This window comes from Triplophysa rosa, linkage group LG10, assembly GCF_024868665.1.
Source record: "Triplophysa rosa linkage group LG10, Trosa_1v2, whole genome shotgun sequence".
Lineage (NCBI taxonomy): Eukaryota > Metazoa > Chordata > Actinopteri > Cypriniformes > Nemacheilidae > Triplophysa > Triplophysa rosa.
In genome coordinates, this window is record NC_079899.1 from 14,917,115 (window position 1) to 14,934,718 (window position 17,604).

General features: G+C 37.5%; 1 protein-coding gene across 1 annotated transcript; it reads left to right on the plus strand.

Annotated features, from left to right (window-relative positions):
- Positions 1-10,528: 10,528 nt before the first annotated feature.
- Positions 10,529-17,481, plus strand: g2e3 (G2/M-phase specific E3 ubiquitin protein ligase). Its single transcript, XM_057344214.1, has 14 exons — positions 10,529-10,821; positions 10,905-11,002; positions 11,449-11,550; positions 11,640-11,764; positions 11,911-12,073; positions 12,524-12,630; positions 13,162-13,278; positions 13,405-13,529; positions 13,656-13,767; positions 14,614-14,921; positions 15,016-15,197; positions 15,315-15,487; positions 15,910-16,121; positions 16,332-17,481. Exons 1-14 carry the CDS (start codon positions 10,761-10,763, stop codon positions 16,574-16,576), a joined length of 2,130 nt encoding a protein of 709 aa, XP_057200197.1. The 5' UTR covers positions 10,529-10,760; the 3' UTR covers positions 16,577-17,481.
- The last annotated feature ends 123 nt before the right edge of the window (positions 17,482-17,604 follow it).

Below are 17,604 nucleotides of genomic sequence, written 5' to 3' on the forward strand. Positions count from 1 at the left end.
AAAAGGCGTGATTTAACAATGGCTGTCGGAAATGGAAAGAGACGATGGAGTTTCACACTTAGCCAGATGCAAGCCGTACAACTCCTCACGACTGTGCTGACGGGAACTGTGTTTGACAGACTCCCTTGCATCAACAATGAAGCAGAGAAAAAAATGAGAGGAGAGATCCACATGCCCTCCACGTTCTGTGTTTGTTCTCTGGAGCGTGTTGTATTATAAACACATCCGATTCGGGAAAACAGAAAGGGATGGGTGTTCAGGGAATAGGGGGAGACTAGGTTGTTGGGAGCAACGCCCATGCTTCATTACTCCGTAACCCAAACTGTTCACCGACCTGCTCACCCTGGTTTGCTCCCATGGCATGGGGAGACCAACACTGCCTAATAAGGGCTTGAAGTAGGGAAGTCATTGGTTAATCCAGGCAGGAATTCCAGCAGGGCATCAGACGAGCTGGACAGCTCTCCACTGGCCTGAGCTCTGATCCGTATTCTTCTCTTCATTAGCATGAGGCCTAAGGAACCTGGCAGAACAAATTAATCCACCTGCGGGCCCCCCTGCCTCGCTAAGACTCTCCATCTTGACAGAGACCATCATGGAAGATACATTAATGAGGAGTTTTTAAAAAGAGTCCTGCACACCTTTCAAAATGAATCTTGAAAATAGAAAAGTGCCATCAAGAGTCATCAAGAAGGAGTCTTTACATTCTGCATGCTAGAAGGTACAATTCAAATGTATTGAATATCTACAGTACATAACTGTAATTCGACCATAGAGACAATGATACAATTTAGTAGCGTGTAAGAAGTGTAATGTTGCAACCAATATTGCTTAACAGTGTCATTTCTCTTAACATTAAGAACCTTTAACATCCAACGAAACTTTCTGTTTTATAAAGCATTCTTTATAGCTGAAAAAGGTTCTTTCGACTAAAAGTAAAAAAAATGGTTCTCATAAGACTTTGGAGTGAATGGTTCTTTGGAGAATCAAAAACGGTTCTTTTATGGCATTGAAGAACTTTTGTATCAAACCTGAACTCACTGGAATTTGTAAATATTTTACGAAGTGGCTAATTTGTATGATGTAATTTGATTACTGGAAAAAAGCAACACTAAAGCCCATCCCCAACCTCACCCCTAAATCTCACTGGCATGAAAGCAAATCATACTAAAATGTATGAATAGAATAGTATGCATTGTGTGAGATTGTGTTGTATCATCTTTTTTAAGAGTGTAGTTTTAATTTAACCTAATATAATTCATATATAGTAAAATATGAATATAAATGAAACATAAAATAAATAGTTAAATTATTAGCCACTTGCCAGACCGATAACTAGACCGGATGTTAACTTTGGGCCAGACGCGTGCGCCCGATGAAACTGTCTATAATAACTGTTGTTACTTTTACACAGAAATGTATGACAACCAATGCATAATACAACGAACTGGAGCAGTCTAAGTAAAAAGGATAAGCTCTTTTTCCCCTTTAAAAAGGATTTATCCAGTATCCAAAACAAATATTCCATTAACCAGTGACCCCATCTTGAGCCCTCCACAAGCCCTACCACCTGACGGCCCAAGTAAAACTCTCAATATTTCATTAAAGCAATTAAGCTTCCCTCAACAGACGTTTAACGTTGACAGAATCTCATCCTGTTGAAGTCCACACTGTAATGTGTTGCCTGAGTGAATCCATTAAAAGAGCATGAAAACATAGCCCCTGTTTGGACCAAGTCTGCACCTACCAAATGGTTTTAAGCCACTGATGTCATGTCGTATTAACATTTATTGGTGGATTTAACAACATCACACAAGTTGAAAATGGGTCTCTGTAATCCCCCCAAAAGCACTTGAATTATGAAGAGGAACTCAGATGAAAGGTATGGAAAACAAGCCTTCAAGTAAAGCACATTGAGGAGAGTGACCTAAGGTTGTGGATATACAGTATAATCCTATTAGAAGACCATTGATCCAGTCTGAATTGAGACTGGCCTTTCCAACACTTGTGCTAGTACTGAGCAGATGCGGATCTGCTAGTCTGGAGATTGTGCATATCTGTTACAGATGGGCTGATGGAGATGATAAACTAAAAAGTTCTTTCAGTTGTTCAGATTTATTATGATCTTAGATTTAGAATTAGATTATTACTTTACTAACACAGAGTATCAAAACACTATGAAATTGTACAATAACAAAAATCTTTTTTTTAAAGGAGTAGTTCACTTTCAAAAATGAAAACTGTCATCATTTACACGCCCTCTTTTCATTTCAAACCTGTATGACTTTTTTGCTTTCACAGACCACAAAAGAAGATATTTATAATGATGAAATGATGTAAATTTTCATTTTGAAATTGAACTACTCTTTTAAATAGGACATAGCACATAGCACTTTATGTCAAAAGCCAGATAATCCTGAGCGGTGCTTGCAGACTAGTGGAGCAAACTTAACATGACCTCCCCCAGCTGCTTGCACCCCGTCACTCCCCAGCCTCGCATGTACAGAGGGAATGGTCTAAAGACAAGCCCCATGTATAATTCATAACCATGTTGGGTCATATTTCTGGAGCATTAACAAGTATACAAGCACAGGCTGGCAGTGGTTTCTTTTGGCTGTTTCTGTGTAAAACATTTTTGCATGACCCCTACAAAAACTCAAAAAGCTTCACATTCATTTGTCTTGTAAAACATTAAAATCTATTCAAATAGAAAAAGCAAGAAAAAAAGACTTAGGTTTCAGTCGCTATCGGGCTTAAAAATAAACCTATGAATCATACCTTGAAAGTTCCAAATACATTTGTGTATTTCATATTTGAATGCACAATCCACAGCAGAGAAATGTTCTCATACTTCTTGGTGCAAAAAAACACCATATCAGTAAAACCAGAGATTTTGCTGTTGCCAATGGTTACCTATACTAGGACAAACACATACATATTGGGTTATTCATTCTATTAGTTTCTAGGCAACATGTTTCTGGACTGCATTTCAACCTGTCACACCAATATTATCCACAGCAGACAACAAACAAATACACACACTGCTTCTCTGTCAGGGGTTAATAAAAACATCATTTAATGTCTATATATATATATATATATATTACATTAAAACACTTTGGCCGTATGTTTGTTTAGCTTTGTTAACACACTGTTTACATTTAATATTTTCCTTACTAACCAAAGCACAATTCAACAGTGCCTTGTGTACAAGAACAATAGCTGTGTAAAAGGCTGTTCATAACTGTTGCTGCAGTTTTATTTAAATAATTCCACAGTACTGAGTGTTTCAAAGGGATAGTTCGCCGAAGAATGAAAATTCTGTCATCATTTACTCGCACTCAAGTTGTTCCAAATCTGTGTAAATTATGTTGTTATGCTGAACACAAAGAAATATATTTGGAAGAATGTTTGTAAGCAAACAGGTCTGGGGCACTATTGACTTCCATAGTAGGGAAGAAAACCACTACTATAATGGTGCCCCAGAACTGTTTAGTTTTGTATGTTCTTCAAAATATCTTCTTTTTTGTACAACAGAACAAAGAACTTTATAGTTTTGTCAACTGGAATCAGAGGTTCGTATTATGTCTCACAGGCTTCTTTAATAATGCTTGTGTGGTGCTTTTTTCACCTGGTCTCCATTCACTTTAACTGTAAGAGAGCTGCACAAGATTCTGCTAAACATAGAAAAACAGCTATATGGGTTTGAAACAACAAGAAGACAGAACACAAAAATATATTCATCTTTCTATATTTCTAAACATATATCCCAACTCTGTTTTCTTTTATGTACAACTGTACCAGTTGTATAGCTACTATACTCATTCTTACAGATATACATCCCCTCTCACCATTTATGCTCCGTAAATGAGCAAAGGCTTCATCACAATATGGCACCAAATCACTCACAAAAACCTTTACCCATGTTCCTCAGTGGTTGCATGAATTTCCAATCTCCACTTGCACAGCAGAGTCCATCACAACCATCAAAAAACAACTGAAAACACACCTTTTCCACACTCACTTTGGATAAAAACATCTGAAAAATGAATAAATGTCAATGTAATGTAAATTCATACTAAGAGTACCCAAAATCCCAGATTCTGGGAAGATGACAGTGAAGGACAGAGGAGTAATGACTCATCTTCTGCCACTAAAATCTTCATGTACCTCTCTCATGAAATGTGTAATCCAGGTCTCGGCATCCTCGAAATCCCAGTTTCTCTGCTGGAGAGAGACACCACACAGTCAATCACTTAATCACAGGAAATCCAAAGAAAATCTTAAATGTACTGTATATTTACTAACCTTGTCTAATCCATATGTCACTCTTAATTATGAGGTGCCATGTAGGGATTAAATCAAACTTCGCTCATGAATACATATGCTGCACTGTGTGGCTCTCTGGAAAGTTTGTTAAACTTGTTATAAACTGGACTATATACTTGCATGTGGTCATATTTTCTGACAAAATAGTGAACGGCAAACAAATAGTGAATGGCTAATCCTGTAGAAGCATGCTGCTTAGTCAGACCTTAAAAGGTTCAGGATCATGGCAAGCAAAGCGCATGGACTGGGTAAAAAAGTTAGTGTTTGTTGTAGGAGGGATAAAAAACAACAACCAGCTGACTAACAACAGAAGTCAAAAAGGATTTTATTTTGTGAAATTGACACTTTATTGTGTCTTTACATTACCAACACATATGAATGTTGTTTATGTATGTATTTCTTTATATAGTTTTGCAATCATACACAAGGTAAATGTGATTCTGCATGGACTAACTTGGTTTTATTGTCTTCCTTCCCTGCTTATTTCTTAAATATTTCCATGAATCTGGCAGTAAAATTTGTACTGTCCTTAAACATTTTGACAAAATATTAAAGCTCAAATTCTAACAAATTACAGCTGAAAATAGTTAGCTATCGTTTCCTTTGAGAAATAATTCTCTCCTTTGTCTTCTGGGAATGTGCAGGTGCTAACATGTATGCCTAATTGACTAGATAAAGCAATTAATTATAGTGGGGCTGAATGATCTCACTTTCTCTGGTCTGCTGCTCGAGACGATTATGCTAGAGCTTGTGATGATCAATCTTGTCTTTATTTTCTCATTTCTATTTGTTTTTATCTCTGTCCCTTCCCACCTTTAATGGGTGTTTAAAAGATTCAAGGACTGTTGTCACTTTTCCTCAATAGTCAACATTAGTTTAGCAAATAAAAAAGCTCCTAAACCTTCAGAAATTCGTCTTTATCAAGCCCTGGAAATGTCAAGACAAATGGTACATATATAGTTATCTATACAGTCTATTTTGTTATTTTATTGCAATATAAATAAAAATGAAAAGGGTGAAAATGGTGAGGGTGAAAAAGATACAAACTGTTCATTTTCATGCTATGTCATGGTTATGTTATTTAGTTTTCAACAGTTCTCACATTTAAAAACAGAGAATGTTTCTTGAATGCTTTAAAATCAGTGCGTAAGACATCAATGTATAGCATTTGTGCAGGCATATGTGCCTTCTATTTTCAAAAATCTATACATATAAAACCAACATATCTCTGTCATTAAGATACAGCTCGTCATTAATATCACTCTACAGTAAGCTACCAGCAACAAAAAACGCCACCGCGACCTTCCTTGCAGAGCCGGTTGCTATGTAACCCATTTCCCTGGTATAATTCATTTACACGCCTCATACAAATATGTGGACAATTAACCCCATTTTGTTTGCATAATAAATTTGTATATTTAATGGCGCTCATCCACATGCGCTCTACAAGCTCGAGGAACACAAAGCGGCAGCATTGTGCAACCTGCAACACCCCATCCACTGCAATCATGCCCTGCTACCTGATTTCAACACAGAGCCAGAGAAGGAGGATAAATTACCCCTAGCACAGCACAGAGCTTTAATTATAGCCTTGCAGACAAGAGAAAAGCTCATTGATGTGTAGATGAGGATGGACTATGCATGTTGCACTGAAAGAACCCATGTTTTGGTGATTCTCTATCAAAAGAACAGCTGGGTTGCCATTTTCTCTCAAATTAGATTTCACCAAAGCAATGCGATGCGAAACTAAGAGACGCAATTTCAAAAGTTATTTTTCTTGTTTGTTGAGTCATAAGAGCAACAGGAAAAGTCGACGTTGAATTATGTTAGTTGGCAAAAACGGGAGAGGAAGCAAACATCCTAATCATCTGCGATGGGTTCAAAGGTTGAATTGAAATGCTTTCAAATGAGGCTCAACCTTTTCAGGCCCTGCAGCAGAATGTATCACAAAAAGACTGAGCTTCTGCATGCAGCTACGTGAAGTCATCATTTCTTACATTCAGATGAAACAAGCAATATTTAAATAGAGAAACAAAGAAATAAATCGATTAAATCACGTCTGTTTAAGTTAGCTGATACTACAGTTAGGTAAGCGAGGGACTGTCGGCTGAAATGTGTTACCTCTGTCAAGAGACTTGGTGCTGTTGTGTGAGTCCTGGTGCTGGCAGTCCATCCACTGTTTGTTTTCAGAGAGCTTTAAAAAAGATTATGTGGTGAAACATTGAGGTTATTGATACCCCTCTATGCCTCAGACGGCAAAAAGCTCCACCCAGTAATGAACCCTGTGACCTGAAGGTGATGAAAATGAGAAGAGTCCCCCCCACCTCTTCGCCCCCAAACACAAACCTATCAGAATTTTTTGTTTTGCCTTGTTCCATGATGAAGGTTTGTGTCTTTTCCACGGAGCTTATCATACTTTATGCAAAATGTGCTGTTAAAATCAAAGTATATCACAAATAATGATTGCCTGAGTGTATTTCTACTAAGAGTTTACAACTAGTGTCAATAACAGTGTCAATGTTTTTCAAGAACATATCCTTAGTTATATGCAAAACATTTCAGATGTTACCCGATCAAACTAAACTGCAAAGTAGAGAGGTTTAAAGAACATTTAAATAATGTAAGAATAATGTTTTGTGCTATTGTTATTTAAAAATCTTGTTGTTATTAGTTAGTAGTTGTATAGCAAATGAGAATGTTTATTAATACAGATAATGTTGAAATAAGAGAAATCTGGAAAAAAACAATTAAAATATGTGTCATGCAACTAGTTGATGATAAAGTAGAATATTGCCGCTGACCCTCTGAAACCTTGTATTTCATTTATATAAATCATTATTATTAGTCACCCTTTATGTTTGTCACTGGGTTTTGCAAATATGCAACCAATAAAAAGTATTAAAAAGTGCTTGTTAACGTTGACAACAGTGTTGGATCATTTCAAAAAATGCAGTGTTTTTTCCATTTCCTGGAAAACAGCGAATTTGGACATCCAATGTTTTGGAAGGACAGCATGCTAACATTTTCTGAATCAGACACAAGTGATTACATACGTTAGCGAAAGTTTGTACAATTTGAGAGGAGGCAAAAGAAATATGCAATCCTCTCATGTCACCGTGCCACTCTTGCTCTGAATCTTTTCACATTTCTGATTAGCAGACACATTTTATCACTCTGCAGACAACTCAATTTTCATTTTGGGAGGGGAGAGAGAAAGGGTGACAGCCCGGGGCTTTTAAGGCGGCTCAGGGACCCCAGTGAGCCCAGCGCTGAAGCTGATAATTAGACTTCCCTGAACCACAGGTCAAAGAGACAGAATTATTTGGCCTGTGTAGACAGCAATTTTCTCGAGCCACACGAGATGAGATATCACAAGCTGTTATACATGAGCACCAGGAAGCTTTAGGAGTGGGATCAGAGTCATTTCTATTCCCCACAGAAATTCGTATATTGAAAGGGCAGCTAACTAGGGACCATGATCATTTAATTTGACTTCTTTCATGGGAGAGTGTTCCCCAGCCATCAATTTCAGGGACTGGTTGCAGAGCTAACATACCCTGATAATAATATCTAGGTTTTCCCCTTTTTTTCTTGAGGAGAGAGAGCTCTTCGTCAGGGTTGATGGTCATGTCGATTAAACTTATGAAAAGTGACAGAATATAATGAAAAGGTTGCTGTCCCCTGTGTAAGTGCTATCACTCTGGCTTTGATTAAAAAGGCCGGGGATTTAAGAATATAGTAGGGGTGCGCAAAAGTATTGCACCACCCCTTATTAAGTCTTGTCTTGCAATATCCTATAGTCACAGTTGAAACATTTCACTTGCGTTAAAACCATCATCAAACAAATGTCTAATTTTGAATCAAAATGTAAATAAAGTCTGGTTAAAGGGGTCATATGGCGCGAATACGTGTTTTTATGTGTCTTTGTAGTGTTTTAAGTTGCCCATGCATGTATAAAATTAAAGTGTCGGAACAAAAGATGCATTCTATCTAAAAGCGAATGCTCACCCAGACCTGCCTGAAACGTCTCGTGTAACCACACCCCCACAAATCTACATCAGTCCGTGGTATGATTTGACTAAGACCGCCCAAATGTATACGCAAGTAAGGTGGGCGTACCTGTCAGTACAATTGCTTTGGAACCTGATGTTCCAAATATGGTAAGAGGCGTTACATTTCCGTCACACGCTTGCAGTATTCGACCAATCACTACGCACTGGTGAACTGGCCAATCATAGCACACCTCGCTTTTCAGAGCAATGAGTTTTGTAAAAAATCAGTGCGTTTCAGAGAGGCGGGGCAAAGAGGGGATACAAACATGCACGGTATGTTACATCTAAAACAAACGATAATATTCGTTTTAGCCGTGTCATATGTCCCCTTTAAAATATGCCATTCTATGTAGCTTGTTGGGCATGTGTAAGACACGCTGACCTACTAGTTATTTCCCTATCTCTAAAATTATTTTCCATGTTATGAATAGGATTCAAAAAATAATTGACAACACTGGCAGTGTACTCAGACACAAAAATATTTTTTAAAAATGCTTGTCTTAATGACAAAAATAGCAATTTGTATAAGTTAGCCAGCTGCCTGTGTAACATTATTAAATGTTGCATTATTCTTGTCTCACATGCTTGTATGACGTGTGACACAGCCTCGCACCTGCTTCGCAAAGTACAACAATGAACAGTTGAGCTCAAAAGAAAGTCATGGCAGATTCTTTAAGATAGCCGTTACTGAAAAGGTGTTTTTCGTCAGACAGAGGCTGTTGCAGTAGCTAGGAAGGAAAACACGGGGACAGCTATATAATTATACTATTTTTACTGTCGGGAGCTCAGTATGTGAGAGGAGAATTAGCATCACACCTGTGCATAATTGGCTAAATTAGCTTGCATAATGCAAACTCTGAGAAGAATTGGACACGGGGAGGAAATGCAGTGTGGAAAATTGAGGGAGTTGTTTGGACTCCCTCTGGAATTTAGTCAAGGGAAGAAAAGCTTGGCCTGTAATCTTATATCCCAGTCAAAAGAGCATCCAAGGACCCCCTTGCATGTGTTGTCAAACAATAGCCAAGTCAAGACCTTTAACTTGGATCTGCTCAAGCAAGAAAACAGACAAGATGCCTAGCTATTATTTATTATTATTTGCTATTATTATTCCACCTCTAGGCATGAATAAATCTAGGCATCAGTTCAGGGCGGCACAGGTTAGTTTACAGATAGTGATCTAGTGTTAATCTTGGCACTTCCTTCTCGAACACTTTTCCTTTAAGAGCATTAGATGTATTTATTCATCACTGTGTAGTTTTGTAGGTCATGCAGCACACTTGCAATACATAACAGCATATCATTAATATAACTATAATATAAATATAATTGTACAGCATAACATAAACATTAGCAAAACTGTCTCACATTTCCATTGAATATTCATATTTTTACCTATGTATTTTATTTGCAAATATGCATTCAATTTGTTTTGAAGTCTACCACAAAATACTGACGTTAATGAAAGACAGCAATTAAATAAATAAAAGACAATGTAATATAAATAGCATTTTTTTATTTGTAGCCAATTATTACAAATGTCCAGTTGTCAATTTAGTGGTCACATTAGTTCCACCTCAAATTTGGAGGACCCAGTCCTTGCAGACAGAGCTTTGAACTGTTTTGATCTATTGCCACCTGCTGGTTAGTGATACTCATGCGGAATCGACAAAGCATATTTTCTTGGGTGTGCAATGTATTACAGAGCGTGTTAAATATCCGAATAAAGATAATGTTTATTAAAATATTATTTAATACTGTTATACATGTAAATGTTATTATCTAAATATTATAATATTATATTCTGACACTTGTCTATTAAACAAATGAAATAGAGTAGATCAAGCTTTAGAAATGTATTAACATAAAGTTGCTAAAACATCGAAACAATTTTTAAAGTATCACTTATCGCCTCAGAAAGCATATTTTTACCAACTTGAACTACACGGTTTATATTTCCACAAAAGTCCGCCAACTTGACCCTTATTTTGAAGGACAGGCGGAAATTGCGCTCATGTGTTTGCGCAAGTCTCGCGAGACCCGCCCACCGGAAAACCTCTGTTTTGGTTTAAAATCAACCAACCAAAAGCAAGCAGAGGCGGATTTTCACGGGTAGAGGCAGATTTAAAATTTAAACACATCACACACACACACAGCGCTCTGGAATATTTTATTACGTGTAGGCTACGCTGTAATGTATATAAAAACATATGATTTTATTTTCTTGAGCGATTTAACTTGATAAAGCTAATGATAACAATGAAGTTAATCCTCCACTAGCAGCCGAGAACAAACAGTTGCTTCTGTGGTAACACCCCTTGCGTATGGTCAACATTTTAGCCTTTCTTAAGGCTTATTTTTTGTTTACTGCCTAACAAACCGATTATGAAAGAAATAAAAGAGGAGAGTACTGAAATAAAGGAGATGAAGGACGATAAGGACCTCAGTAAGTTTTTCCTTACAATATTTCTGTGAATAAACTCGTGATGGTGTTTTTACCTCTGAGTAACATGTTTGTTTGTCCTTCAGTTTGTAGTCTTTGTAAGCGCAGCGACAACTGTCCAGAAAAGTATGGGGAGAAGATCACCCTCGAACAGCAAAACCTGACTGTCCACTATTTCTGTTTGGTGAGCAATCGCCAAGTTAACGTTACATGTATTTGAACCTTTTTATACATTGCACTTTTATTTGTAAGAGCAAGAAGTGCAATATGTGTTATAAGAACATGGCTTTTGATGTCTGTTGTGCATTGAAGATACTTGTGTTGTATTTGTTTCATTCTCTCGTTCATCTTGTTTTGCTTCAGGATATAGATTTTACATTGCACATTTAACAGAGACCCCCACATTATCAACATAATCATGCCAATGTGTGAATTAAATTTAAAATCGGAGTGTATTTTTATTACTATGGACTGTATGGTCCCAACAATGATCAAAAATAATAACGTCATGAATGCTTAAGGAATTCTAAATAACACACCTCGCATTGATCTGTCTTCTCTAAATCATATTTTTGCTTTATCGTATTCAATCATAATCTTATTGCAAGCATAATATATATTAATTTACAGCTGGTCTCTAGTGGGGTATTTCAGAGAGGGGAGGAGCATGAAGGCATTCATGGGTTTCTGGTGAATGACATCAAAAAGGAGATTCGCAGATCTTCTAAGCTGGTAAATACACAGTTGGCTGTCTACGTAATTTCAATTATCACTGCGTGAATGCGTCAGACGGTAAAACTTTTTTTACTTGTCACTTGCAGAAGTGCACGCACTGTAAAATGTATGGCGCTTCAGTGGGGTGTTTCATCAGAACCTGCAGGCAGATGGTCCACATGCCTTGTGGAATAGAGCAGGAGTTTATATTCCAGTTCACAGACTCATTTCCGTAAGAGTCTTTTCACAAGACATCATTTTTAGTGTGCAGATAAACCCTTTCTTTGCCATAACATGAATGACATCGCCTGAATTCCAGCACAGGGGTGTAATCATATTTTTGTAAGATACTGATGATGGCAGCTTTTGGTTTTACAGGTCTTACTGTAAAAAGCACGCGCCTATTCAGACCTGCGTCTCCAGCCCGAGTCTTCCACTTCCCTGCTCTGTGTGTCTGGAGCCAATTGAACCTGTACTCTCCTACAATGTGCTCAAGTGTCCTGCATGTCATGGAAGCTGGTTTCATAGGGCTTGTGTACAGGTACTAAATGAACGCACATATTAGGGCTGCTCGATTATGACAAAAATCATAATCACGATTATTTTGGCCAATATTGAGATCCCGATTATGTAACATGATTACTCACTAAATTTTAAAACAACATAGAAAAATAAAAAAAAACTTGGTTTTTAAACTGTGAATTCAACTGAAAAATAAATGTAAAGAAATAGCACAGCTGAACAACTGTAAAGGAAGGGGGTGCGCTGTGGATTTATACCACAAGAAAAGAGATGATCCTTGCAAAATGGAATGCGGCACAATAATCGTTTTACGTCGATTATTTTTATTTTGTAATTGTTGAAGGCCAAAATTGACGATTACAATTATTTTCGATTAATTGCACAGCCCTAGCACATATACATAATTCTTTACGAATTTAATAATCCAAGGTTGGAAATCATATCCTGGATCTCAATTCTGTTGTTGCAGCAACATGCACACAGTGCTGCTATGTTCTTCTTCAAATGCACGCTCTGCAATAACAAAGACCAGTTCCAGCAAGAAATGATTAGGATGGGAATACACATACCAGAGAGGTAAATGGCCGTTTATATCTGAATCTGGCAGTGGTTCTCAAAATTTTCACTCTAAGGCCCCCTTGTGTAGGGTGCAACCCTTTGTGCCCCCCCCCAAATAAAGGACTACTAAGTTTAAGATGATATTGTTAATTAAACCAAAAACATATAACATTAAACAATGCTGGAACATCAGCTATTTGGGTTGGTGGCTTTATTTTTCTGATGTTTGATTAGAAAGAGTTTATAATAAGCTCTAAGTGTGATAAAATGGCATTAAACTTTGGCCGTCCGGTGCCATCCACCCCATTTTGAGAACCACTAGATTCTTCCAAAAGCACCACATTTTACAGTTAGTACATTGCATAATTGATGCATTATTTGTCTATGCATCTTTTATTTTTTTAAACCAGCTTTACGATATTGCTGGGATTCTTTAATATCTGATATGTATCATTAAGGACATTTTAATTGCACATGGCAAGACAATAAATGCAAATGCCTTTTTAATTCTTTAATATTATTTGTGTTTAAATATTATACAATCCTTAGAGATGCATCTTGGGAACTAGAAGAAAATGCCTTTGGAGAATTGCTGCAAGTGTACCAGCACTGTGATGCCAGCAAGTGTCTATCTCAAAAGGGTCGTAAACACGGCACACTCTCAGGGTAATCTATGTGCTTATTGAAGTCAGTCTTTAAATTAAAGAATAAATTAAATTAAAAAATAATATTGGATTATTTTATGTTTTTGTTACGTTTCTGTTGTTATAAACATTTCTGTTTGGTTTACAGCGTTTGGGAAATTATTCGTTGTATGCTCTGTGGATCCAGGGGAACTCATCGGAGGTGCTCCTTCCTCAAGCTTTACGAAACTGACTGGACATGTGCGGAATGCAAAGCCGCTGTTGAGGAGAAAAGTAAACTATTGTTTATTTGTTATCGATCAGCCCATATGTATATTTACTAATAATACAGTTCTAACACTGCATGCTTGGACATGAAATGCCTCATACATTATACCTTTATCCTTTTATTTTGTGCAGATTCGGTGCCCTTACCCAACTATACTAAATCTCCACTGGCTGAAAGGCAAGAGAGGAAGAGGTTATTTAAAGGATGTATCTCTGACCTTCATTCCTCCCTCATCTCTAAAAGGTACTAGCTCAGTTGTTTGTTTATGTTAAAGGGGTCATATGACACGGCTAAAACGAATATTATAGTTTGTTTTAGATGTAATGCAATGTGTATACACGATTTAAGGTTTAAAAACGCTGTATTTTCCACATACCGTGCATGTTTGTATCTCCTCTTTGCCCTGCCTCTCTGAAACGCGCAGATTTTTTACAAAGCTCATCGCTCTGAAAAGCGAGGTGTGCTATGATTGGCCAGTTAACCAGTGCGTAGTGATTGGTCGAATACTGCAAGTGTGTGGCGGAAATCTATCGCCTCTTACAATATTTTGAACATCAGGTTCCAAAGCAATTGTACTGACAGGTACGCCCACCTTACTTGCATATACATTTGGGCGGTCTTAGTCAAATCATACCACGAACTGACGTGGATTTGTGGGGGTGTGGTTACACGAGGCGTTTCAGGCAGGTCTGGGTGAGCATTCGCTTTTAGATAGAATGCATCTTTCGTTCCGACACTTTAATTTTTCCAATTTTACGTTTCTAATACATGCATGGGCAACTTATATCACACCAAAGACACAGAAAAACACATATTGGCGCCATATGACCCTTTTAAAGGGGCAGTTTACTCGAAAATGAAAATTCTGTCTTTAAACTACCACCTTAAAGGAATAGAACACTAACAAATAATTTCATATTTAAATGCTGCAACAAATCTTTTTGGTGTTGCAACAGTCCAGCAGAGACATTTGTAAAAATGAATTGCTTACAGTGATCATGCTTTTTCAATCACTGTGTTAGTAACCTTTACTGAATGCATGACTTGTTCCATTTCTTAAAGGTATTGAGGTGCTCTTTACTTTTGTAGGCAGTGTCTGCCAGCCACTTCTGCAGAGATCCTAATGGGTCTGGCTTGTCAGATATCACAGCAGCAGTGCACAGAGGTGTTAGTGGGAGATGGTAATGATGATGGGGTGGTGAAAGCAGCTCTTGCGGTTTTGCGGCAAAGTGACTTTAATCCCTGCTACACACTTTCTGTCAAGTTCTCCAAAGATAAACTAAACAACAAACTCAGAAATCAACGTTGGTTCCTCAGACGTCTTGTTCACAACTTGCAGACGTCTGAAGTCTTTGGGGGACTTGATGGAGCTAAAAACCTGGTTCTGAACTCGCAAGGTACTGTAGTGTTCTTTAAAAAAATCTCCTATGCAATTCGGTCAACGCTAACTGAAATGACTTTGAAAACTAACTAATTGTATTGTATTAACAGCTCTGAGGGATGATCTTTACTATGAGGTCGGCAGCCTGTTGGCCATCTCTTTGGTTCATGGTGGTCCCCTAGTGGGCTTCTTCTCTCCAGCGCTGTACCACAGTCTGTTCAGCTACCCTACAGACTACAGACCTACACTACAAGACCTTGGAGACACTGTTTTGGCACACAAAATCAGAAGAGTGAGTTTTGTTATTGTTTAATTTAGGTTTTAAGATAGCATCGCAAATGAACAAGCCATGATTCTAGCAAACAGAATGACTGTTGTACACCTGTAAAACTGTGAGCACTGTTTTTAGATTGCAGACGCAAACTCCACAAGTCAGTTAAGAAGTGCAATGCTGTCAGCCAGAGAGTACTTGGAAGCAGCAGGCTGTTGGCGGAAAGTCAGTAAGCTCTCAGAAAAAGACATGTTGGTGGAGGATGTTCTCAATTTTTACTTGATCATCAGACTACAGCTGCCTCTGCAGAGGTTGGTACATTAAAGGGATAGCTCACCCGAAAATGAAAATTCTGTCATCATTTACTCATCCTCTTGTCATTTCAAACCTGTATGACTTACTTTCTTCCACAGAACACAAACAAAGATATTTTGAAGAAAGTTGGTAACCGAACAGCACCGGCACCCATTCACTTCTATTGCATGGACACAAAACCAATGCAAGTGAATGGGTGCCGGTTCACAACACTCTTCAAAATGTCTTCTTTTGTCTTCTGCAGAAGAAGGAAAGTCTTACAGGATTGATGACAAATGATGATACAATTTTTAGTTTAATCATTTTTGGGTAAACTAACATTTTAAACGGTCTGTTTATTTTCTTATAAATATATTGAAGATATATGTGTGTATCTATGTTAACCTTTCACTGAATAGGTTCTTATTGTTATTTTCAGGTTTCGGGAGGGTCTAAGGACGCTTGGAGTTTTTGAGGAGGTTCAGATGTGCGCTGAAAGTTTCTATTCAGTTTTCTGTGGCCCCGTGGAGACGATGACAGCTAAATCAATCCTGCAGCTCTTTACCACACGGTTTTCAGAGGAGGAAGATCTGAAGGCAAAAGAAAACACAACCATAAACTTTTGGGAACAGTATCTACATGAGTGTGAGGGTATGTTTGTTACAAATCATGTACATTGTGTTGTTTTATCAAGTTTTATTTGGCCACTTGGGGTTGCATAATCTATCGCTTATTATAATAGAATGCATTATGTGGTAAGTAAAAAAACAGTTAAAAATATCTTATTTGTTTTTACCCTAACCAACATGTATAATTGTGTGTTTATAGTGTAGTGAGCTTACCTCTCATCTTTTATTTCAGAGGGCCAGTGTGCAACATCAATCGAGGACATTCTTACATTTGCTACTGCTACAGATGCAGTTCCAGCCATCGGATTCAATATCACACCCACTCTTTCTTTCCTAAACTCTCCAGACCCTTCCTGTGCCTTTCCCCAGAGCCACTGTGTCAATCATCTCATTCTTCCTATACTACCCTCTTATGAGGTGTTTAAGAAACACGTGGACTATGCAGTGTGTCAGTTTTCTGTTATGCAGTACATTTGAAGAAGTCTTTTCTGTAGATTAGACAGGGTCTTACCCAGTTATCTGCGATGGTGCTAAATGTTTATTTAATGGAGTTACTGAGTATTATTTAAACAATATTTTTTGTTTCTAGCTCACATTAGCATTACTTTATTAGGTTATCTCAACCGTATGTTGCCCTTGACCCATTTTTTACATTTATCAGTCATTTGATATCCCCAGCTATCATTGTATTAGCAATTATAAATAGAGAATGACGGTGTCTAGGTTGTTACAGTATTCTACAATTCTGCAAATACCTTTTACCTTACAAGAAACATAAAAGAGCAATCACAAGTCAGCCAGTCATCCGAATAATTTGTTGTTTTTTCCAAAACTTAAATCTGGGCCTCTTCTATGAAGCATGTTCTTTACAAACTTGGATTCATAACAGTGAGTTTATTGAAGTATTTTTGAAGTTCTTGAAAACCAGGCATTTATTTAGGTTTAGGCTCATGTAAATATGGCTAATAATATACATTGCTTTAATGGGATCAGAACTGTTCTTACCAGCCACACCATTCAGAGTTGCACCAGTTTTACCACCGTTAAAATGTTCAGTAGTTAGTGTTTATGTGTTTGAGTACCAAGCAACTGGATTTTTTATTTTCTCACAACAATGTTCACAATGAACAGTTCTTGTTTACAAGATAGCCACAAGATGGTGCAATTGCAACTTTATTGTTTATTACTAGCCACATTCCAGTTTTCCCATAATAGATCAATGCTACTCCACTACACATGCATCCTAAGCTGGTTTTCTCTTACACCAATGATAGGAATCATACACGAGCAATGTATGTTTTTTCCCATTTGTATATTATTCTTGTGTTCTTTGAGGTCGTTGTTTGAGCATTATGTCTGTCATAATTTATTAAACTTTCTTAGCTGGTACTCTCACAGTTTCTAACTTGGGTTTAATGATGACTGTTTAAAATCAAGTTGAGCACACACCGCCTCAATAAGCCTTATTGCACTCTGTAGCAGAAAAGGTGCGTGGCGTTTTGTCT

What these genes read in the sequence shown, in the direction of transcription:
- g2e3 (XM_057344214.1), top strand. Translation starts at nt 10,761, where the DNA reads ATGAAAGAAATAAAAGAGGAGAGTACTGAAATAAAGGAGATGAAGGAC. An exon ending in GAAGGACGATAAGGACCTCA is followed by an intron (nt 10,822 to 10,904) that starts GTAAGTTTTTCC and finishes TTTGTCCTTCAG; the next exon opens with TTTGTAGTCTTTGTAAGCGC. An exon ending in AGCCGCTGTTGAGGAGAAAA is followed by an intron (nt 13,530 to 13,655) that starts GTAAACTATTGT and finishes TATTTTGTGCAG; the next exon opens with ATTCGGTGCCCTTACCCAAC.